General features: G+C 34.0%; 1 protein-coding gene across 4 annotated transcripts in view; it reads right to left on the reverse strand.

The window, feature by feature from the left end:
- MEGF10 (multiple EGF like domains 10) overlaps positions 1–25,513 on the reverse strand; it is a 113,295-nt gene that overhangs the window by 60,886 nt on the left and 26,896 nt on the right. For all 4 annotated transcript variants that reach the window (XM_039334152.1, XM_039334153.1, XM_039334150.1 and 1 more), the window contains exons 4-5: positions 25,245–25,345; positions 19,098–19,190 (exon numbers count right to left, since the gene is read on the reverse strand). In XM_039334152.1, coding sequence (XP_039190086.1) covers positions 19,098–19,190; positions 25,245–25,345 — 194 coding nt within the window. The remainder of the gene's footprint in view (positions 1–19,097; positions 19,191–25,244; positions 25,346–25,513) is intronic.

Here is a 25,513-nt window from a genome sequence, read left to right on the forward strand (position 1 = left end):
ATGCAGCTGAAGCTTACAACTGTTGGGCACATAATTCAAAAATAAGAGTTATCGGAGAAGATCCTGATACCTGGAAAAATTGAAGGCAATGAAAAAATGTCAAAGACAATGTGGACAGATACTATTACTGATGTCACAAGCATGAGAGTTTACAAGAATTCAAAGAAACAGTTATTGATACACAATCCAGCAAGTCACAAAGAGACAGAAGTGATTAAATAACTTGAAAACAACATGCCTAGTGTTCCTTTAAATTGAGTGACCTGACTTCAAATCCCTCCTCTATTACAAAGCTCATTTGTGACTTTCATTCAGCTATTGGGCTGGTTCCAGAGTCAGTCTTTGAAATGGATGTAAGTTAAACTTGTCCTGACTTAACTCAAGCTATTAATTTCTGTGGGAAAAGAATGACTAATAAATGCTGAAGTAACCCTGGTTAAATAATTGGGGTCATATGGTCATATATGTTAATTTTTTAAAAATGATTACATAGAAAATCTTGATTACAGAAGCAATTTTGCAGGAGGCTACCGCTATACTCTATTATTCAAGAAAATTACTAACCTGCCTCTTCAATCCTTACCTAAAAAAACATTTTCAATATTAAATTATGTATAACTCTGAATGTGTACCAATACACTACGTATATAACCACACTGAGGGAATATGGGCAACAATAAGCAGCTTGCAAGTTCTTTTCAAGATTGCATGGAATAGTGTAAGCAAATATGATTGGCTATAATTGACAAAATCTGCCCAAACAGACTGTACTATCGTTATCATTTCCAAGGACTATATAATCTATAAATTCTCAATATGACTAAAAATATTATGTGAAAGCCTTAATTAACTAAGGGCATGATAAGCAGCAAAGGATATAAGATAAGAAAATAGATAAGAGCATGAATTAACAAATGAAGTGCATGAAAGAACTACAATATGTTGTAGATCTATGAAATTATTAAGACAAAGGGAAATAATGTAATAAATCTGAATAAAGGTGACATAATCTAGTGGAGTGAATGAATATATAGAAGAAAATGAAAGTGTTGATTAATTTTGAAAGAAAGGACTAAAACATACATCCTAAAATATGTTATAAAACAAGTTATCTATATTCTTGTGGGTCCATTTCAAAACAGGTATCATGAGTTTATCTCCCTTTTTCACATCCTTTTCCTTCAAGAAATATCCACTTAGAAGAAAAACATCAAATAGCTGCATCATGCTTTTCCCTTTTAACCAATCAAATCAATTTGTTTTTCCTTAGTTCCCCAAATTTTCATTCTATTCAGTCCTACTGAGTTCCTCAAAGTTTTCAAAGGATGTGTTATGCATGGATTATAGATTGTGCAGAAGAAGCAAATAGCTCTTTTTTTTTTCTTTCTGTGAAAGAGACAAGTGGTTTGATTGTTTGGGTGTTTGGGTGTGGATTTAACTGTTGTTCAGTCTCAGAATTCATGCAGATTTTAAATACAATGGGAAGAAATCTGCAGATGGGCTGAAAAACAACATTAGCAACAGGACTACAGGACTTACTATTCAACTAAATACCTGCACATTCTCCACTCATAACAGCAAGAATATAGTAAAATGAATGTGACATATTATTGAAAAAAATGTGTGATTGGTAATTTGGATATATTATATACCATGATAACATTGGTTTGTAAAATAGCACTGGAATGGTTGCTAGAACCTTATGCCATAATAAACTGGCTATTTTTTAGGATACTGTTAGATTCTTCAATCGTTGCTATTTTATTTACAAGAAATAGATTTCAATTTATTTTCATATGTCTTCAAGCTATCTATATTCACATTGTTGTGTGTATAATTCGTTTCACATCTAGTTGCCTCTAGAATCCTTCATATTTTATTTTATTACATTATGGGTTTTTCCATTTAATATATTAATCATTCTAATTTATTTATTTTTGAGCTGTGAAGGCAAAAAAATGAAGAAGCATTACTCATGTATATTAATTTTTTTAAACTATATTTTTCCCAATATTTATACATTAATTGTAGTATGCAATACCAAAAAACATTTAAGAAGATAGCAAGATTGTTTAATCTGAAAACAGGAAATATAGTGTGGGAAGAGAATCAGGATGACAGCAAACGTAGAAAACACAAATATGAGTGTGGTTTACCACTGAGTTACATTTTGTAGTGACTTTATGGATGTTATTGTTATCTGTTGTGATTCACACATACCACTGACCATGAGTATGGAATTATATTACTAGCATCAATGATGTCTTTTAATAGTAAGATGAAATCGGATTCCGGTTGGCCTACCCTGTTTAAAATCTCTTCTATGCTTAGATAGCAGCCATTTCCTACCTCCTATATTCCTTTCAGCAACTTTTTGCAAATATATAAACTCCCTGAAGGCAGGTTGCTACTCTTTTCTTTTGCTGATTATTGCTTGCTTACATAAATTCCAACAATAACGGTCCTATTCTTCTACCTAAATAGGACAGCACTTAATGTAAGTCACCTATATAAAAAATGTAATACCAACCTTCATTCTCATTCCTACTCATTTTAGTTAGTCCTTTTTCCTAGTATTGTTAGTTCATTCCCGAGTGCCCCTGTTTGTTCATGAAGTCTCTTATGAATTCTCTCTAACACTTTAAATCAGTGAATAAGATGGTAATCTATTTCCAGTTTCATTGGATCAACTTTCTGGTATTGGTTTGATACCAAACTTGGTGCCAAACACTTAAGGAAGATCCTAAGGTTATTAATGTCCCTTGGAATGATGCCAAAGATGCTGTGAATGCTTGAAACTGTTGAGAAATACTTGCTGACCAGTGTGCTTTGTACAGAACCTGATGATGATGATGATGATGATCTTTGATACTGACACCCCTATTGTACAATGTTTCACTCTTTCTATCTTTCTTTTAACTTCTCTGAATCAGTTACTATCTGTCCATTGGTGTCCTTTAGAATACCAGTTCAAGATTGGAACTCCTTCTGAATACAGAGACCTTTTGGAAGATTTTTCTTGTCTTTTCATGTCTGTTTCCATCTTCGATGTCTTTATATGTCCATTTCTTTTTTGTTTTTCATGTCTGAGTAGTAAACAAAGTGATCTGCATACTGAAAATGTCTAATCTCAGTCTATCTCAATTCACTGATACCTAAGATGTCAATTATTATTATACTTTAATTAACATGTTTACCTTCTGATTTATGAAGTAAATGAAATGGAAAAATGTGTCCATGAATGAAATAGAATTAAACAACATAGTCATATCAAAAATTATTTTCCTGACAGTTATAAAATAGATCGTTCACTTTAAATTATAGTTAAATATTGAATTTATTTAGTAATATGTATTTTAAAAAAAACTTTCCTCCTTTGAAGATATGCAGAACTTTAGTTGCTATTTTCCTAATGACATTATTTGAAAAATTATTTTATACTTCTTACTGCTGAATAATAATTAAGTAAAGCTAGAGCTGTGTACACAAAACATCTCTTAAAACATCTCATTGTATTTGTGAATATCAGTATCTTATAAAACCTCTGAGATGCCTCCCCATATATATGAACTGCTTAATGTGCCCTTGTAAGAAAAACATTGACAGCAAGCTGAATTCATCCTGAGTGACGACAGGGAGAAGCAGTCAGGAACCTGTAGCCCAGTAAAGCAAACTGTTTCTATTCAGTAACCATATCACAAGGACAGTAACCAGGACGGCTGACGTATTGCTAGTATGCTAATCTAGTAAGAATGGATAAATAATAAGGTCACATGGATGAGTTTACCTAAAATATTCCAACATCATGCTGTAATTTCCACTGGATTTTTTTTTTTGTCTTGCCTTTGCCATGTAGTGAGCCAAAGATATACAAGCTCTGTTCTGCTTTTGTTCATGACCACTCAGAAAAGTATCAGAAGTTTCCTGGGGGTCCAATAAATACTGTATTATTGATTACATGAAAGTAAAATTATGCTGCACCTTCAAAGTGATATGGTTGCTTTAGGTAAACCACATGAGCTAGGTTTTTGGACATAACATTTTTTTAAAAAATTATATTTGTATCATCCATAATACCATGAACATAGCTTATTTCCCAATACATGATGGTTCATCACATCAATAACAGTTAAATGGTTGAACAATACAGCTAGTTCATCACATTAGCAGCAGCCAAAATAAAGATATGTGCTTCATGGTAGTGTTGCATGATTTTATTAATTATTCTACTCACAGCTTTCCCTGTAATATGGGTTCATAGATATTTTCTTTATTGCATGCTTTTAAAATGTACGCCTTTTAAGTACAGTACCCCTAATTTAATTTTTTTTCTATATGTTTTTTCCAAAATAGGTACTCACATTTGGGCAGTTGTGGCATTTTTGAATGACAGCTGAGGCAACTAATTTTTTTTTTGTCATTGAGGTAGCCACCATGTTATATTATCAAAATTTAATACACAAGCAAAAGTTGTGTACTTTAATGTAATTTTGTACCATGGTGAGTTGTTGCCACAAAATGATCTCAGTCAGTTCCATTCAAAAGCAATAACATATGCAACAAAGAAACTTGGCAAATTGAGATTAATAACTAGGTGATAAGCATGTATAGCCAACTTCATTCATTTCACTTTCTAAACATATCGTAATGTTTTTATTCATGATTTTACAATCATCTCCATTATTCAAAATAGGTTCAGAGCCAGGTCTGTGAAAGAGGCATGAAGCACATTAATAGCAGATTTTAATTACCCCAACATATGTTGGAATATAAACTCTGCCAAGCATAGTCCTTTCAGGAAATTCCTGAGTTTTTTCTTCTTCAGAGAGAGGAAGAAGACAGATGTTGGAAGTTCTTTAAAAAGAAGATTCTAAAAGCACAATTACCAAAAGTTCCAAAAAAGAGTAAAAATAGAAGACAATGGAGGAAAACAATATGTTATACAAAAAAAAAAAAAAAATCCTACCGAGAATCTGAAGGAAAAAAAAACCCCTGTATAGGACATAGGTTACAGGTAGTTCAGAATTAATTCCATGGTATCAGAAAAGCTAATGTTCAGAATGAGCTGAGGCTGGTTGGCAAAGATGATTAAAAAGAGCTTCTTAAAAGAAGAGGAAACTAGCGTATCAGGTAACGTTCATTCTTTAAAGAAAGAAAACAAAGAAAAAGCAGAACTACTACTGTGAGGAGTAGGATGAAGGGACAGGACTGAAATTCAAGGTAAATCGAAACATGTTATGAGTCTAGCATGAGCAAGAATTAGTGAAGCAGATTTTATTACTATAAGAGAAAAAAGGTTTATTTATAGGAAATATATTATAAACCTGGGAAGAAAGGCAGAAGGAACCGACCTCATATTAGCAATCTTGCAGATAAAAAAAATCAGGCTCAGTATTAAAGAAAGAGAGGACAAAGTAAACTGTTACCTATATTATTGTCCTCTTCTGATCATAGATAATGAGATGTTAAAGAAACAATGCCAATGGATTTGGACCCCCAACTCCCTTTCTCATTGGATCCAAAATTTTCATCATCTCTTGAAGGTTCCTAATGAGTTAATCTGCCAGCTTCTCTTGAAAAATATTTTAGTTCAACATAAGGAGGCTCTAGGTACTTAAGTATTAGACTTTACCTATCTCTATCAGGTACTACCTGTGAATAAATCTCCTTTCAGTTATAGTTGTAAAACCTGATTCACTAATCATTTCTCAGGACAGTATCCTATTCTTAGAAGGCTTCAACTTCAAACAGAAATAACTTTTTAAAGAAACTGAAATCTCCAGAGCCAGATTAATCATTTTCTAAAATACAGAAGATGGTCTGGGCAAGTCATAATTTTCCATTTTTAAGGATAAAATGACAGACAACTGAAGGCAGAAAAATATCACTCTTATGTTTTATAGCAGAGGAATAGAGAAGCAATGAAACAGACATCAGAACAGTTTCTAGAATAATTCATAAACAGACTGAGTAATAAGCACCTTGAAAGCAATATAATAATTAGGTATGGATTAGCATAACAAGTTTTGCCAAATCCATCTTATCTCAATTTTTGATTGGATGATTTGCTTAGCAGATTGTGGGAATCCTGTAAATGGAATTTCAGTAAAGCATTTGACAAACTAGCCATGGCATTCTGATTAACAAGCTAGTTAAGTGCTGGCTGGATGGCATGACAACTAAGTGAAAACACAGCTGGATAGAAAATTGTACTCAAAGTGTATTCATTAAAACTTTTTCATCAGACTGGTGGAATGAACCTAATACTATACCACAAGGATGAAGTAATCTTCTGTATTATTTAATTAATAACTTGAATGAGAATATGGGGGGAATGCTTGTCATATTTGCATATAATATGGTGGACAGTTCATACTTTAGAAGTCAAAAAGAAAATTCAAAATGTTCAGCTTAAAGGAATGGACTGATTCCCATTTCAGTTCAGTTCAATGAATATATTCAAGTGGAAATATCTATCAGGCATGTATTAATTTATATTATTGCACTGAACTGATTTTATAAATTTGGCTCAGTTTGGAAGTAACTTTGAAATCCTGCCATGTTTTGAACTATTTGGATTTTACATTCTTCAAAAATAGTTTCATATCCAAGCTAGATATAATTAAGACATATAAGCAGCTATGCAAAAAAAAATATTTTAAAAAGTGGCATATAAATTCTTATCTGAATAAAGCACTAAAGAAATCCAACCATTATTTGAGTATCCAGGACCATGGCTGAATTCAAAAATATTGCCAAATTCTGAAATCATCAGTCAAATGTTATGCCATCTACAGTAAAACAGCCCAAATATTCCCACACAAGAAGTATTTGTCTGAATATTCCCACACAAGAAGCATTTCTGACTCATTACACAATTTATGTTTCTAATTCCAAGTAAATATAAAATAGCATGAAGATTAAATCCTGAGGGAGACCAATAACCAGATAAAAGATTGGGCTATCATCCTTAAGAAAGAACAAGAGTTATTCCAGAACAGTGTCTACTGCAAGATGGCATGAAACACCAATAACAGAATTCAGACAAAATATTTCTCAAACCCACTGAATATTTCTCAAATCACTGTCTGATTCTAAGTGTCCAGAAAATGGCCTAATGTTTACCTGATGCTTTAATATGATTTTTATATTGGTTCAATTAGAAAAACAAACACCAGTTTTTAGTTTAGTTTTTTTTCTTTAATTCCCTGATGATTCTGCTCCTGGGTTGAGAAAATGCAATTGTCTAATTTGGTTGAGTTCAGTCTTTCAGCGGCTGATTAAAAACGAAATGCTTCTCTGAGAATCTGGCAGAGGTTGTTCCTCGTGTGAATATCCCACAGAAATAGTGCCAAAAACTACTGTTTCTACTCTCTTCTGCATCTGCCAGATCCTGTGAGAAAAATAATTGGCAGTATGGAACTTTACAAGACCTTTACAGACATTCTTGATGGTAAATGACACTGCAGGGAAGCATGAAGATTGTGTCTGAAAATTTCCATAATAAACATACGCTCTGAAAGTAAAAAGACATGGAGTTTTGTTTTGTTTCTGTTTTGTTATCTGTCACGCTGGGAGACTTAACAAGAAATATCAGCTCAGTTCCTGAGTACATGCTTTGCATTCAAAAGATCACACATTCAATCCTGAGCATAGTGTTAGGAAAAAGGGGATCTGACATCCTAGAAAACTACCATCAGTCAATATAGACCAGAGATAAACTATTCAATATACATGGGAACTAGGGGTCCAACTGAAGGGTTTTTTAAATCTCTAAAATCAAGATTTTCACATGAAAATATGCTGAGATCTTGTAGGATCTCGTGAGATTCAATCATTTTATAACAGAACTTACAAGATTTCAACTGTGATCTTGTATGTTTTCAGATGTTTAATATAAAATAGCATAATGGTATTAGGATGCTAAAAAGAAATTGCTGATTCCTGCTATAGATGATGATTTTTCTTTTCATAAAGCAGTTTTCCATCTCTTACATTTTATCTTTATCAGACTATTACTATGTTCCAGGAAACTAGAATTGTGCTGTTATCAGGAGGCTGGATCCTTAAACATCTTTTGAAATTCCTTGAAATTTCAGAATACAATGTAGAGCTAACTGATCTAGGCTATAAAATGTGTTCATTAAATAGGAGCAAAGAGATACAGGCTAGCACTCACTCTTTGCTGCTATTATCCAGATATTTTAAATCTGGTAGCCCTAATACCATAAAGTTTGTTCATTTGTCTGAATTCAGTAAAAACAGGATATCCTCATTTAAAGTAGACTTTTTTTACCCTGTTGATGGCAACAGACTTACAAGTGTCCTGACTTAGCTCCTTTTTTATGATATACAAATATATATTCTATATTTGAGAAGAAGGAAGAAGGAAGGCTGAGAAGATGAGAGGTTATATGTCATTTCTGGATTAAACAATAGAATATGTATCTCATTCATGATTTCACACATAGCATTAACAAGGATTACCTTGTGGCAGTAAGGGGAGTAAAAGTGGCAATAGTTCTCTGCTGTTATAGAGCGTGCAGATTGCTCCTGCACATCCCAGGTCTTATTTAGGAAGTCCCTCAAGAACTAGTTATGTCAACAGGCCTGGGGATGTTTGGAAACTGGAATATTATTAGATGACTCTACTGTGATTAATATTCTTGCTCTCTCCATGGATTTATATATTTAAAATTTTGGGATAATATTATTATTTAATATTTTTTTAATGTATGTATTGTTTAATTCAAAATCAGTTTATGTGAGGTCAATGGTCATATAAATGTCATTAATAAATTAATAAATAAATTGATACCAACAGAGAAGGGTAGGCAATTAATTTTCCCAAGAGGCCACATGAAAAACTGGGACTGTTGTGGAGTGCCATTGCTGCTGCTCTGCCCCACCAATGCTGCCTCCCCACCTCTGCCAATGCTGTCTTGCCCCCTCATCCAACGTTGCGCCACTGACTTGCCCCCTCACTGAAGTCAATCCGCCCTGACCCTGCTGCCATCAAACCCTCCATTGATGCAGCCCAGGCCCTTCTGCTGATGACCCATCCCCACCTCTGACTCCCCACTGCCGATATCCACCCCATGCCATCAATGCTGCCGACACCACAGGCTGGACTGGAATAATGCACGGGTTGTAAAATGCCCAGGTCTGGACAAAGACAAGATCATAGTCCAATCTCGGGCTTCAAGCAATAGTTACAGTATTTGTAGAAAGATTTAAAGAATCAGCAGCAAAACACTGCTACAGCTCTAGTTAAGGTCAAAGCACCCAAATTCTAAAATTCAAGATACAAAGAATTTACAATTAAGCTGTTAATAGACATAAAGCCATAGAAGGACTTTTATCTCAGAAGGTTTGGCTTCTACCACTGTGTAGTAACTTGTTCTGCACAGATGGGATATTATTGCTGATCTACTTAAGTGCACCAAGCTACTCAGGAGTAACAAGCCACTGTTTGCATGATACTCTGGCAAGCAATCTTGCACTTCTCAGTTCACAACTGGAATTGTGAACAAGATGAAAATCTACAACAAATTCATAAAAATGGTACCAGAGCGACCTGCCCACCTATCTAGAGAATAAGTGGGAGAACAGACGCTGCCAAGATGCATTAAGAAAAGTTGCATAAAGAATGTGAATCAGAAGGTAATGGAAGATAAAGCACACCTAGTGACATCATCCTATCTTGATAACATCTCAGAAAGTCCAATTTGGGTCATCCTGTACTAAAGTCAATTTCCATGCTTAGAATTATAAGGAAGGGAATGAAAAAATTTAAAAGGTAATACAGGAATGTCTCTGTATACAGTAAATCTACGGTAAATCTGCTCTTGAAAATTGTATATGGTTCTGGTTACCATGCTTAAAAAAGAACATTGCACAGCTAAATAACAGGCAAAAATACAACCCAAATGATTAAGATAGAACAGCTCATCATGGAAAGACTGTACTATGTTGGAACAATTTTAAGTCTTATGTTTTATCAAATAGATTACCCAGATTCATCTGAGTAGGCATTATTTAAAAATTGTAAAATAGATAAATGTTATCTTAAAGTGATGGTGGCCAGGAAACTAATCAAGGAGAGAAGCAACCTAGAACTAAGGAGAAACGTCCTGACAATTAGAACAATTAACCAGTGGAACAACCTGCCTCCAGAAGCGGTGAATGCTCCAACAAGTCATAAAGGGGCCATAGTTCCCCCATGCTGGCTCAGGAATACTGGGAGTTGAAGTCCATGAGTCATAAAAGAGCCAAGGTTTCCTACCCCTAGTATAGGGGGGTATTAGAAGGCTTTCAAGCTCCTTAACAGACCTATGATTCTATTCTATTATTCTAAATACATGCGGATTGCCAAGTGCCCAAATTTGGGTCAGGTGACTGCAGGAACACTGTGACAGTTGTAAATGTGGGGACTGATAATAAGTCACTGTTTTCAGTGCCCTAAGTTTGGTCGCTGAACAAAGGGTTGTAAGTCAACCACTACCAATAACTGCAAATCTAACAATTGGTTGGATGCATTCCCTGATTATACCAAGGCTCTGATGGATTATGGGTTTCCTGATGGAAGGCAGCAGGGAGGAAAAAAGAGAGAAGGCACACTGGTGGGGTTAGCCAATGGTTCTTCCTAAGAAAATACTGCACAGGTAGGAGAAACTTCCTGACAGTTAGAACAATTAACCAGTGGAACAACCTGCCTCCAGAAGCAGTGAATGCTCCAATACTGGAAATTTTTAAGAAGAGACTGGAAGCCATGTGTCTGAAATGGTATAGGGTTTCCTGCCTGAGCAGGGGGTTTGACTAGATGACCTCCAAGGTCCCTTCCAACTTTATTATTATTATTATTATTAGCACAACACAGATGCAAAGCAATCATAATATAAAAAAATGTGGAGAGATATTTTATCTTTCCTAGTGTTAAACTTCAGACTTGTCACTAAAATTAAAACATGGCAGAACTGAAATATAGAATGCTCTGCATCATAAGTTGTTATGGTCACTAAATTTTATATGAGAGGGACTGGACAAATTAAATTCATAAAGGGTCTAGTTATCAGCACCTAGTAGTCTTAATGACTCCTTTTAAAAGCTGCTTCCATTTTGTTGCTTCTTGTTTGTATTTGTGAACATTAACTCAAGAATGTTGTACTAGATGAGCTGTGGGCCTGAGATAGCAGGATTTTTCTTATGGTCTTAACTAAAAAAGATTAGATGTATTGTTAAGTGTGAATGATGACTTCCTCATAAAGTTAGCATACAGTTAACTTCAGTTTTTACTACAGTGGTTGTACTCTAGTTGTCAGACACACATGTGGAACTCAGTATGTTTTAGCATCTTGAAATCTAGATGGGCTGCCTGTCTTTAAATAAGAGATAATAATCTTGTACTTCATTTTATGCACTTATGTTTGTCATGGCAGTGAGGCCCCAAAGGGCAGCACCTGGTCATTGTCACCCATTTAGCACTACCCAGGGAGCATGTGTAACTTATGGAATGCTATGGACGCTGGTGATTTTTGCTCCCACTCCTCTGCACTGGTTACCAATACTTAGCAATATCATACTACCCCTCATTAGACAACAACAAGCTCTTATTCGGCTATGATCAATGATGTTGAACAGCAAGGTCTTCCCTATTCACCAGGACAATGCACAGCCCATCACAAGATCGAAATCCTTTTCCAGCTTGGAAAACAGACATTCACTTAATATCTACCCAATTTAAACCCAAAAATACCTGGAGTAAGGAATGATCCAGGGTATCTTCTTGTGGCCTGACCATTACTGATCCCTCTACCAAACCACCTGGTTTTGACCTGCCTCGCTTTGTCTGGTTGAAATTGAATAGAATTAGGTGAGATACTGGAAGAAATGCCTCTGCCCTGTATCATCGGAGATGGAAAGATTTCCCCTTGTTGAGATTGTGGTGCTGATATGCAAACTATTAAACATGTGCAAGATTGCCCATGACATGTGCTCTCTGGTTACCCAGAAAATATGCTTGAAGCAATGCCACAGGCAATCGCCTGGAGCTGAATTGGACATCCAGTTATGAGGCCACTGCTATACCTCCACAGAAGTTTTATTTATAATTACGTGGACTGTGTATATATGTTTACTTCTCTTCTTCCATGTTCTCATCATTCGTTAAATCATCATCATCATCATCATCATCATCTTGTATTACTTCTGTTGTTGAACAGAGAGTCTCTATTCACATTTATTAAGTTTATAATTATCACATAATTGCTTATATTGTGGCTACTTTTCCAGCTGCTTTAGAAATCTTTCTTTTAATATAATTTGGACAAAATTGTAAACTGATATCCAAATTCCAAGGGATGGCTTGTTGTTTTCTGTTAGCCTCAAATGATATTGATCTATTATATACAGGGAATAAAGTTTTAATAACTTGTTTTCATGTCAGAATATAAATATCAAATACTTTACTGAACAGGAAATATTTGTAGAGATATATTATTTCATATTAGTAATTTTTATTTTCAGTAACATGGCATTCTTTTTATCTGTTTTCATAAAATACATTTCAGGCACTAGAAACATCTTTAATTTTTTGATGGGCCAAAGATAAGCAGAAACATAAAATAATGTATTAGTACCATGCTACTATTAATTTTTCGTTCAAAAGAATGTTCAAACTTGTAATATGTGCTTATTAAGTTGTTAACGCAAATGTTCACTGATTCTGTGACTAATTATTACAAAGCAGAGCAATGTGAGAAATTCGATGTTTGAGATAGTTCAAGTGTACCCTCAGGGTAAGATATAAAAGAGCTCTGTTTAGAAACAACATGAAAGACAAAATGCAGTGAAATAGTGGCTGATGTTAGAAAGAGTAGAAAAGAAAGGGCAAAGGGGGGGGAATCAAGTTACTTGAGAAGTTAGGAAACTATAGCACATCACTTGGTCTTTTAGAGACAAAAACAAAGCTTTGGTATTACATTAAAGTAGGCCCAAAGCCATTATGAAAAGAAGAATGACATTATCAGTGCTATATCAATCATTCAGTGGATGAAGTGATTCATTCTGATGGCAGATTCTGGGAAGCATCAGCAAGGTGCTTGGAGAGAAAAAAATCTATGTTCCTTTAGCTATCCTGAAGGCATCCCATCAGCAGCATTGATGAAAAATTCAGTGTTCAGTATCATTTGTTTATGTATAGAAAGAGGTTGGAACAAGGTCTAGAGTAATCCAGTTGTGAAATCTGTAAAATCTATTCATGTAATATCTGCTAATCTTCACCTGGCCTGGGAAGTAAGTGTCTGATTCCAGGTAAAAAAAGATTGGAAAAACTAAAAGACTAGAAACCCTTCCAAATGTTAGTAGCATCTGGAAAAAGACATGATACTTTTAATGCTATCTTATTTTATTTTATTTTATTGAATTTCTCTTAGGCCTTAGTACAAGTATTTATTAATAACTGAATACATTTTAAAGTATATTTGGTGCATTAATTTTCCATAAAGTGATAACAATAATTATAATCATATAACAATTCATTGCGTTTTCCAAAAGATAATTTCAGGATGGCATAGAGAACCTCAGGGGGGCAGGAAAACACAAAAGTATGTGCAATGAAACAGATTTTATGCAAAAATCCTGGGATTGTTATGTTAAGGATTACGCATTGCATCTTACTTTGGCTTCCTATGTAATTGTAATATAATTGCTGAGTTTTAACTACTACAACATTATTTACTAATATTACCTTATCTAGGTAATATTAATATCTAATATTACTTTAGCAAGTAAGTAAAATTAAAATTGCAACTACAAGTAAACCATCATGTAAAAGAATAATCTCTTTTTACTTGTTATAAAATAAACATATGCCCACTGATAATCAAAACACTGAAAGGGACCAAAATGTGTCAGGTACAATGCATTTATGTTTTCCAAGTTAATGTGTAACACTAAACCTAGGTTTCACGTTGAGAATTTTTTTAACATCACTTAGACATGGAGATACAGAGAAAGTATACAAATCTAAATTGATTAGATTATTTTTTCTATACAGCTCAAAAATCATGTTGAAATATAAATTTGATATTGTCTATGTCACGTTTTCACACTTTTACATTTGATAATAAAAGAGATATGTCCTGCACATGGCAATTTGAATGAAATATAGGATAGGATAGGAAACTGATAAACAAATGGATCAGTTCAAACTTAGCAGACTTAAATAATAACAAACTCCATCAGTTGCCATTTGCCCTACAAGGGATAAAAGACTACTGATATTTACAACAAACCAGCACTTTACTGCAGCTGGTTTTTTTTTTAAGTTTGAAAATCGAATAAGGGATTGGCCCCAATCTAACCACAGTCTCACAATACTAAGTTCAAAGTTAAGTCATCCTTCCATTACATATTAAATTACACACGAGACACAAGTTTCTAACCTTTGCCCTCTTGTCTGCCCTTTACTCACTTCTTTCTTTTATACCGGAACACGCTTTTAAGAGGACAAAGTACTGTAATGCTCCTTTCAGTTGCTACTGTAACTCAACTGTCTCCAAAATTCTTGTAATGAATTGAGCACATCTACCACTTTGTTCAGAGATTTTTATCCCTATACAGTTACTATCAAATGAAAAGATGAGTAAACTAGAATATTTTTCTGATTAAGGCCCACTGAATTCAGTTAGATTCTTGTCTGAATAAAATGCATAGAATTGCTCTTTTAGATCAAGAAAATGGTTCAAGGAATGCTGACATTTTAGCAAAATTGAATGTATTAACAGATATGATTACATGAATTTGACTCTGACCTACAAACAGAATTCAAAAGTGACAATACTAAATTCTTACTGAGAAAAAAGTAGTTACCGTATTGAAAATGTATTCATAAAATAGACAAGCTATGCTGAACAGTAACATGTAAAGATAACAAAAGGGTTAAAGTATTTCAAAATCATGTTTTGATTACTCTTTCCTTCTACCAGCCTATATACTTCCTACATTCAGAAGTAATAGGTCCTGTTATGAAGTCAACATGGATACTTCATTCCACTGGTGGATTCCACTCTGAAATAACATCTATGGGTATAACATTTAGTTGTAATGATTTTATAATTAATAATAATGGGTTTTTTTGTGATAGGTAAAATATTCAGTTTGAAAAAAACAATGGCACCAGCTGATTTTGAACCCTTTAATGATAGGAATATACATGAATTTATGAACAAACAAAAATTTCATTTCAAATTGGGTTATAGTTCTAATATGTTAGAACAAGTATCTGATTAAGTTCAATCCTGCTTTGTTTGTAGATTGGGACATACCTTTTCCTATTTTTTAATCAGCACAATAGTTTGAACATTAAATCTACAATATGAATAAATTCCAGATATTCATAGAGACTTCCCAGCATTTCCTCTCATTATCTCTTATTTGTTTTTTGAGCAAAATATCCTGTACTTCTCAAGAAAAAACTATGATAAAGGATATCTTATAAAGTGGCAGTAACAAATGGAAGCGTTATAAAATTATGCTAGCTAAATATATCCTTTCATTTTGGAATCACTAGACAAAATAAAATTTGGAGCAATACAATGCAATAAAAACAGTTTCTCGTTTCCCCTTTTGTCTGCTATGGTTAAATGGACGCATGCCTGGCAGCCTAGGGCCTAGGCCTCTTGCTTACAAAATCTTGCTTTCACAGTGTGTGAACAAAGCTGTATTTTCTATTCTGAAGTGCCCTACAAAAGTAATTTTTGGGAAAAAAAAGATTTTTAGCATTTCAAGTCAGCTGGAATTGGTATGCAAATTTTTTTATAAGGGATCACTAAAATCCCAGGGGTTTTTCAGCTTAAGAATCAGCAACAACACTTCTTCCTCATAATTCTATTTTGTAAATGGACAAAATTTGCATTGTTGAACCTGATGAAACTGGCATCAAGAGGAAATGGAAAGGAAAGATAGGAAGAATAAAATAAGCTTAAATCCAGCATAAATGATACAGGAAACATAAAAAGCCAGTCTCCAGATAGTCAGAAAATAATGCATTTTTAGTTTTAGACTGAGTGGAGGACTACATATGCTTACTTTAAGCATTTTTGCTGAATTCTATAATAAAGCCATGATTTCACTAATAAAAATACTGAAAAAAATTCTATAATGTCACCAAGAAAGATATACAATTAAATAAAAATCAGAAATGTTTATTTTCTGCCTGAAACTTTTTGCAGCCAGTAAAACACTGTTTTATAGTATAACTTTTAACAGCATTGTAGAATGCTGTTACTGTTACACACTATTACACACTATTCTAAAAACAAATTTTAGGACTGTGTCCCTGGGAAAAAAATTGCTTTACACATTATATACAGTTTAAGGGAGAACAAAATTACTAATCAACTAACCAATTTGCCAACAGATTATTTTAGTTCCCATGTATTAATATATTAATAGATGTATTAATGTATTAATCATGCAAAGAATAAAAATAAATTTTCATCTTCCAAAAGATAGATAGACCTCAGTTATTCCAAATTATAAGAAGAAAAGGTGAAAACATTTTTTTGTGTATGCGAAATAAGAATGTACCATACAAATAAGTGGTTTCAACATCATTCTTATTGACATACACCACTTTTTGAAGCCAATATATCATAATTTTGTCACCAGTGTATTAGCTGTTGTTAACAGCATTAATACTGTAACCAACAACACTGAAGAATAAATATATGATGAATTTATTAAAAAAATTAATAGATACAAATTACAATTACAATAATAATAGTAAAGGGGAGGGACCTTCGAGGTCATCTAGTCCAACCCCCTGCTCAGGCAGGAAACCCTATACCATTTCAGGCAAATAACTCAGGTTTAAAATACTTTTAAACCAATGATGCTGGAAAATATGCTTTTTGTGTGCCTATCAAATGAACTAGACAGGAATATCTTCAAAGGAGGTACAGTATGGGTTTCATAAACAGACATTTTCTTAGAGTCAGGCTTCAATCAGTCTTCCCCAATCTGGATGTGCTTCTGTCTACCACTCCTAGAATTCCTAGCTAGAATGGTCATGGCTGAGCATTCTGGGAGTTGAAATCCACATAGTTGAAGGACATACATATTGAGAAAGGCTGTCCTAAGACATTTACAGCTTAAAACACGAAGTAGCATAGCAGAGAAAACAAACTTTTAGTGTAAAGATTATGTTGTTCGGTCACCATCTATTAATTAGCAGCTTGTTACATCATAAAGTATATCAAATAAACTTTTCAGGGTTATCAAAAAAAAATGCTCCAAACAAGAACATACTATAGTCTGGTCTTGATGAACCAAAGCATGGATAAATGTTAGCAAATGTGATTGTCTCAGGAATACTGCAATCAATATATTAAATACTCTTTAATATATTTTGATATCTGAAAATGCATGGATAATCAGAAATACCTACAAGCTGCAAACATGATCTTCCAAGAGGAGTGAAACTTTTGGAACAATTTTAATCACAGATTTTCTTTCAACTGACCAATAATATCACTCTCTTATTACAATTTGTTCTATTTCATTCAGCACACTGTTTAATCAAGGCAATATTTTCTGGTGTCTTAGAGTTGCTCCCTTTAAGGATGTTGTTATTGTTTTGATCCTTAAAGAACATCTTGTCTCCTGATGACTATATGAACAGATCCATGAATTTTTCTTGGGAACATTTCAAAAGTGGCTTGCCAATGCCTTCTTGCTAGGGCTGAGAGAGAATTGCTGACTAAAGCTATTCGGCTGGCTTTTCTGCCTAGGAGAAAACGTGAACTCCCTGTTCCTAGTCTGGCACCTTTTGTGTATGTGCCTTCAAGTCAGTGTTGATTTTGGGCAATTGCCTGGACAACTCCCTGCTGTCTTCTTAGCAAGATTTCAGAAATAGCTTGCAATTGTCCTCTTCCTATGGCTGAGAGAGAGTGGCGATCCACCTGATTTTGTGCCTTAGGTGGGACTAGAACTCACAGTTCCCCTTTATAACCTGGTCTTTTTGACTACTACAACAAACAATACCTTTTACACCTCACCAGGCTGGTTTTCCTTTAAGGATAAGAAATCATTAGTCATGAGGTCAACTCCACCTTAGTATAGCTTGATAAGGCTTGAATTAATAACTTGTTGTTAGCCTGGTCATCTTTGCTTTCTTTCAAGCTTGCTGCCAGGTACCATGGAAATGTGTATGTGGGGGGGGGAAGCAATGGATATTTGGGAGGGGAAGCGTGCAGGACGTGAAACCGGAATTTCTGAGAAGCAATGGGGAGGCCTGGATTCAAAGAGGCCAGTTTGGGTTGTTTAACATGGTCAAGGCAAACCGTCCTAGGATCTGTAGGCACAAAGGAGGAGCGATGCACCTGGATCAGACACATTCCCAAAACATCTTCTGGCCAGTGATTGAACTCTGGTTGCCTGGCTCCTGGGGGAGTGGGCTCTGAGGTTAGTTTCAATTTATTTCTTCACACGTGTTTTGCTTCAGACCTTGCCTGATTTTTGCTGCAATTACTTCTTTTCTCTGAATCTATGGAGTCAAGGGTTTTCTTTTCTAGGGATTGATTGGAGGCAGCCCTCTTCTCTTCAAGTTCTCTGATTCTTTAAAACTTGCACAGTAAAAATAGAACAACTGGACAATTTACTACCACATCAATCTTACAACCTTTACAGTGAACTCTAGTTATATAAAAATAACTTTTAGCAGAAAGCTTGAAACCTGGGTATGGAAATTGGGTTTAAGTCCATTACCTGCTGATATTCTGCTAAAATTTTGACAGGAGGTATTTCCAAAATGGAAGAGATCAAATTATTTAATCGTTTATGTTTTAAACATTTTTTCTGTGATTCAGATGTTCTCTCCATTTAATTTGTTAAAAATATACTATATGATAAAGCAATGTTGGTATTTAATAAGTTGACAACAAGACAGACAATATCACATGTGATGCAGTCTATACCTTTGGAAATGATATCTCAAATGCTGAAGAACTATAGCAAAACAGTGTTTTAATCTCCCTGCAAAGGAGAGCAACAGAACAGAAAGAATAGAAGACTGACAGTAACAGATGCAGACTTACCACTTGAACAGTTGGGTCCACCCCAGCCAGGCTCACACTGACAGGTGTTTGGAGCAATGCAACGGCCATGAATGCATTTATCAATACAGTGAGCTGTCAAAGAAACAGGGTGAATAAACAGATAATGAAAAATCAGAAAGAATAACAATATTGAAGGTGTGAGGACAAGTCTCTTTTCTGCAACCTAGCCATTTCCAGTTTCCTCTTAAAAATAAGAGACTAGGTTTTTCAAATCTTACGTGCATTTGTCCTCTGTGTGTCTTCATTCATATTCAATTATCCATCTGCACACATTTATTTGTAATTGTCCTACTTCAAAATAGTTTGATATTTTTGTCTTCAAATTTCAGCTTTCAAGACAAACATGGTAACCAAATCCTATCCCATATTGGATTAAGATGTAACAAAACAAAAAGAAGTAAGAAAAGTAATATTTTAACCCGGTAAATAGAGACTTCAGTGATGAAAAACAAAGAATAGTGGCATTAACTAACATTAGCATTTTGTACAGTAAGATTTTTTTGAAATCTAAATTTCATATTTACTAAATATCATTAATACAGAGTTTTCTAATCAAGCATTGAATTCATAATCATTACCTAAAAGATTACCATTCCTAAGATAAAAATACATCCAAAGAAATGTCTCTTTCCCTCTTTTCTTTATATCATACTAAATTAATAATAATTTAGATAAAAATACATCCAAAGAAATGTCTTTCCCTCTTTTCTTTATATCATACTAAATTAATAAAAATTTAGATAAAAATACATCCAAAGAAATGTCTCTTTCCCTCTTTTCTTTATAGCATACTAAATTAATAATAATTTAGATAAAAATACATCCAAAGAAATGTTTTTCCCTCTTTTCTTTATATCATACTAAATTAATAAAAATTTAGATAAAAATACATCCAAAGAAATGTCTCTTTCCTCTTTTCTTTATATCATACTAAATTAATGTAAAATCTATACTCTGTATAAAAGACAGTTACTTGGTAACTAATCTTAAACAGGAACTTCTGAAAATGGTTGCATTTCAAATTATATTAGGTAAATGTCTGCAAACAGTGAATGTGAACAGCTTCCTGCCCCCTCCCTTTTCTATTTTTATCATCACCTCTTTCGTTCTTTGATCATTTATCTTAAATAATACAAATATATATTAATAATCTTTCTTACACCATGGGAATCTGAGACTGTAGTGGTAATAACTTAGGTAATTTGTTAAATTTTGACACAGCTGCCAAGAGATAAATCATAGATTAGAAGCAACTACATGTAGTGCTAGACTATGCCTGGTTGTTTAACAATCATTTGTGTCTCAACAGCCTTGGAAACAGATGCCTTACAGTCTATAATGCACTCCCAACCATTGTAATATGACATACCAATTCCCCTGGTCACATGATTCCATTTCAGGTACTTGGCAACCTGTTCATATTTACAACTGGTTGCCAAATGCCCTCTGATCATGTAATCACCATATGCAATCTTGTCTATTGGCTTCCCTAGAAAGACAATGAGAAAGCCTGCAGGGAAGGTTGCAAGCAGAGGGATGTTGGATTTGATGTCCAGTGCCCTAGTGTACCAAGGGATTTCTCCTCCTACCCCCTGTAACAAGCAGAAATCCTCCCATGCTCTGGAGAAACCAGATCTCAAATCTGGCAAAAAGGCCAGCATTCTAAGCCTTCCAGAATGATGGTATTCACTAGTGATTTTGCCAGATTGGAAGTCCATTCCTCCAACATGTGATGAAATTTTCAAGGGAACGGACTTCCACTCTGACAAAATAGCTATCAAATGCTCTCATTCTTCAATCATTCTCTCTAGTGCAGCAGGGAGAGAGTCGGCCTCCTGAGTATTGTGGGAAGCTGGAGCTCTCCCTGCCATTCTGCTTAACAGCCACAACTGGGAGAGCCAGGATTCCAGTCATTGAACAAAGCAGTCACATGTTGTTTCACTTAATAGCTGCTTCATGCAATTATTGAAATTCTGGGTCCAAATGGAGAACTACCTGTATAAGAATATTCATGATAAAGTTGCATTGAAAGAAAATTTTTTGAAGATTAAAAAGATAATTTTCCAACACATTTAAGAATAACCAATACCCTAATCCTAAATATAAAATATGTTAGAATGATGTTAATCTTCTTTAAAGAGTAATGTCTTAAGATCTTAAGACAGTGTTTCCCAAACTTGACAATTTTAAGGCATGTGGACTTCAACTCCCAGAATTCCACAGCCAGAAATGCTGGCTGTGGAATTCTGGGAGTTGAAGTCCACATGCCTTAAAATTGTCAAGTTTGGGAAACACTGTCTTAAGAAAATATAACATGACACCACTGATCTGCTAAATTTGAAGTTATGAAAAAAACTTCTAACGAGACAATAATACTTGTCTCTCTTGTTTCAGACAAATGCCTAATCTCTATAGATTAATAATAGTTGATAATGTGCGAGTAAAAAATAAGCATATGTTGTTCTTTTGTAAGATTTCTAGTGCAAGATTTATAATTTAGGGAGGAGTTGATGGCAAATTTTGTATTTTAGAAACAAGGACTTATAAAATGGCTGTTGTGTAGGACACAGCTAATAGAAAATATCCATGAGATTGCTAACTGATCTACTGTCTAATGTTTCAAGATTTTTTCCACTATTGCAGTATTTTGTAGAACAAACTTTATCTGGCAAGATGAAGATGGTATCTAAAGAAGTATCAAAATTGGTCTGACAGACCAATATCACTTAGAAAGAGATATTTCATTAGATCTACCAAAGAAACTGGGTGAGGTTTTAAAATGTAAAAGGGGAATACAAATGACAAACCAAAAGAGTAAAATGAATATTTTTTTTCTATAGGATTTACAAAAGAGGCTTGTTAAAGCCTTGAAGAACTCTATGAAAAAAGACAAAGAAGAAATTAAGAGAAATCAAATCTTATGACAATATTTGAATGAAATAAAGCTTAGATTGATACAAGTAAAAGGAAGGAATATAAGGATGGTTTATTTGATCCAAGTTAAAACAAGACATGTTGTTAGTTCTGGCAGTCCTTTATTACTTTCGGCTGACATCATAAGTTAAACGATGTTGCTTTAGGGAGTTGTTTATAGATAAGAAATGTGATTTAGGGTGAAATGATAAATGTTTGTAAACTTAGAGGAGGTGAAAAATCACTACATTTGTACTATATCACTATATTTATACTTGTGAAAAAATCACTTCTTAATACACATTTTCTCTTTCTTTATTATATTCTTATTTTTCTCTTTCTTCTCACTGATTTTATTTTCTTTTCCTTGCACTTTTTTATTCCTTATTTCTATACATTCTTCTTCAAGTTTAATTAGTATTATATTTTACTATTATAATCTAAATATATTCAGAAAAAAAGAGAAAGGCCAGCAATAAAAATCCCATGTGTGCCCAAGAAATAAAATGTTTTTTTTAATTATTAAAAAAAAATATAAGCAGATGGGACCGTTATGGAAATTGGTTTTTGGGAATAACAGCTTCCTATCATGTCTTCCTCATAGTCAGTGTTTGTGGAATCTATGTCATTTTCTTGCATAAAAAGAGACTATGGTTTTGTCTTCATTTGCTATGCTGTTCTGTGACTAAATTAAAGAACATTCATTCGTTCGTTCATTCATTTTGTTCTCCTTTGCTTTAAGAAAAACGCTATCCATTTTTAATCTTATAGTAGTATCTGCCTAACTGACTGACAGCTGAAGAAATAATCAGTGACTCTTCTAATTCTGGCACCAGAGATGCTAGACGAGAAGTCAAAACTGCCAACTGGAGCTGTCAATTAAAATTATGTACATATTAACATTGCACTTCACTTTGAAGGAAAATGAATGCAGGGAGGTGATTCAAACCATAAAATGGTGTATTAAACCTCTAAAATGCTGACAAACGGAGTGCAAGTTCTCAAAATATTTCATAAGAAGGTCTACCTGGGCAAAAGCAAATCAGATTTGTTTCTTCAAGATAAAGTGTTCTCTAGTATAAGATAAAAATAGGGGTCCATTTAAAAATATCAATATTTGTATTATTTTAGAAACATGTTTTAGGAAACTATATGTTCTTTTAAAAGCCTACCATTGTAAGCATAATTTAAATTCTGTATTTCTACATTGCTATTTTCAAACTATGATAAGGATAGCAGCAGTGGTGGGATTCAGCCTGTTCTGCTACTTCAGCAGAACTGGTAGCTAACTTTTTGTTGCCCAGGCCCAGAATTGACTTCTGGAAGTGGCATCCACACAGAGAACTGGTTGTTCGCATATTTGAATCCCACCACTGGGTAGCAATCATTTTTTTAACTTAACTTTTTCATGTAAGTACACTTGAAGTAATGCTGAGGAGCAAAATGAAAACAATACATCCCTGTTTGTGTTTAAGACAAATAAAAATATTTTAACTTTTAAAGCATCAATATCAAAAGAAATATACTTTCTGTTGGTTTGTGTGTCCTTATTTCAGAGATTTTCTAAAGCAAGGCATTTTTTCTATTACATGATTAGTCATTGTTGCCAATTCTCTCTTCTAAAATCTCTTTCAAAATCTCAAATCTGTTCAAATTAAACAATTTAGTGAAACAAGAATAGAACAATGGTAGAATTAGCTTTGAGTCTACAGAAGAGAAAAAAGCAAGTGAAATCACTTTCTTTCTGGCCAGGGGAAACAATTATCTTGGTCTGACCTATAACTGGAAAAATCAAAATGAAACATAATGTGTCCTTGACACAAACATTAATAGTTGAAGACTCTTGAGGAGTTTCAGAAGGAAGCAAAGCCAAATACAAACTAGATCATGGTGTAATATGGTAAAATAGTCTCTGGTAGACATATATGAGAAACTGCAAAGGGACCTTTTCTGATGACAATGAAAAACAAGAATGTTGAAAGTATTGAGGGAACTAAAGAGAATTAATGGCTAAAATTTTCCAGAATAACAGCAAATAATTTATCTCTTCTTAAAAAAATATGACTTCCCCATTTCAAAATTTCTTCAAAAATGTATATATTCATTTTTTTCTTACAAGTTAAAGACAACTCTCTACATGCAACAATTCACCAAGTTCTATATAGACACACTTAAATTGTGTACATCGAAACTCCAAGGCATGTGAAAGAGCTGCTGGTATGTTTATGCATATGTCATTAATCATATGTTAATCTACAATTACTAACAAGCCATTTCCCAATATCCAGGCTGTATGCTAATGCAAATAGTCCTAATCTTAATTTTTAAAGCTTTTTAATGATTGCTGGTTGGGTAGTTTTCCAACTGGAACTGCCATCTGCAAGTACAGGACAATAAAACAAGAAAAGCCACTGTTTTAAAAAGAAAGAAATAAGAGGGGCAAAGGACATTGTATCATCATGCAAACATATGTTTCTGATTGATCAGCAGGATCAGTTAGAACAATTAGAAACTACAATAGTGCATCCAGTTTTGGTTGCCACAACATAAAAAAAGATGTTGAAACTCTAGAAAGAGTACAGAGAAGAGCAACAAAGATGATTAGGGGACTGGAGGCAAAAACATATGAACAATGGTTGCAGGAATTGGGTATGTCTAGTTTAATCAAAAAAAGGACTGGGGTGACATGATAGCAGTGTACCAATAGTTAAGGGGCTGCCTATTCTCCAAAGCCCTTGAAGGCAGGACAAGAAGCAATGGATAGAAACTAATCAAGGAGAGAACCAACATAGAAATAAGGAGAAATTTCCTGACAATTAAAACAATTAATCAGTAGAATGACTTGCCTTCAGAAGTTGTGAGTGCTCTAACATTGGAAATTTTTAAGAAGAGATTGGACAATCATTTGTCTGAAATGGAATAGGGTTTCCTGCCTGAACAGGGGATTGGACTAGAAGACCACCAAGCTCCCTTTCAAATCTGTTATTCTGTTATGCAATATTGCTTTGCATAGTGCCAAATTGATAACTACTGTATTCACCAAGACCTCCCCCCCACATTAATTGGTGTCACAGAAGTATCCCATACCTGTAAACCACCATCTTAGTCCCACTGCTTTTCTAAAGACATTTTGTTTCTTGGGAAATTCTCATTAACATTCTTATTAACAAATTATAAAGAACTGGATATTCTTACAAAAATAATTTTACTTACGAATGCACATTTCCCTGCTTTCATAAAATCCGGGACAACACTGAGATTTCCGTCTATACATAGTCTTTTCTCCATGCCTATAGGCAGTTCGATAGCTGATTCTGTTAAAATATATAAAATTTGTGAACAACTATTTCAAAAGACCCAGCTGTGGGTCTTAAGGGTTAAGGATAAACTGAATTGTTCCATAAATTAGCTACGTCCCTTACAGAGAAAGATAAATATTATTATCTGCAAACTCCATTATCTGCAAATGGAGATACTTTTCA

This window comes from Crotalus tigris, unplaced genomic scaffold, assembly GCF_016545835.1.
Source record: "Crotalus tigris isolate CLP2741 ecotype Arizona unplaced genomic scaffold, ASM1654583v1 scf7180000017628.32516253702:7417878, whole genome shotgun sequence".
Lineage (NCBI taxonomy): Eukaryota > Metazoa > Chordata > Lepidosauria > Squamata > Viperidae > Crotalus > Crotalus tigris.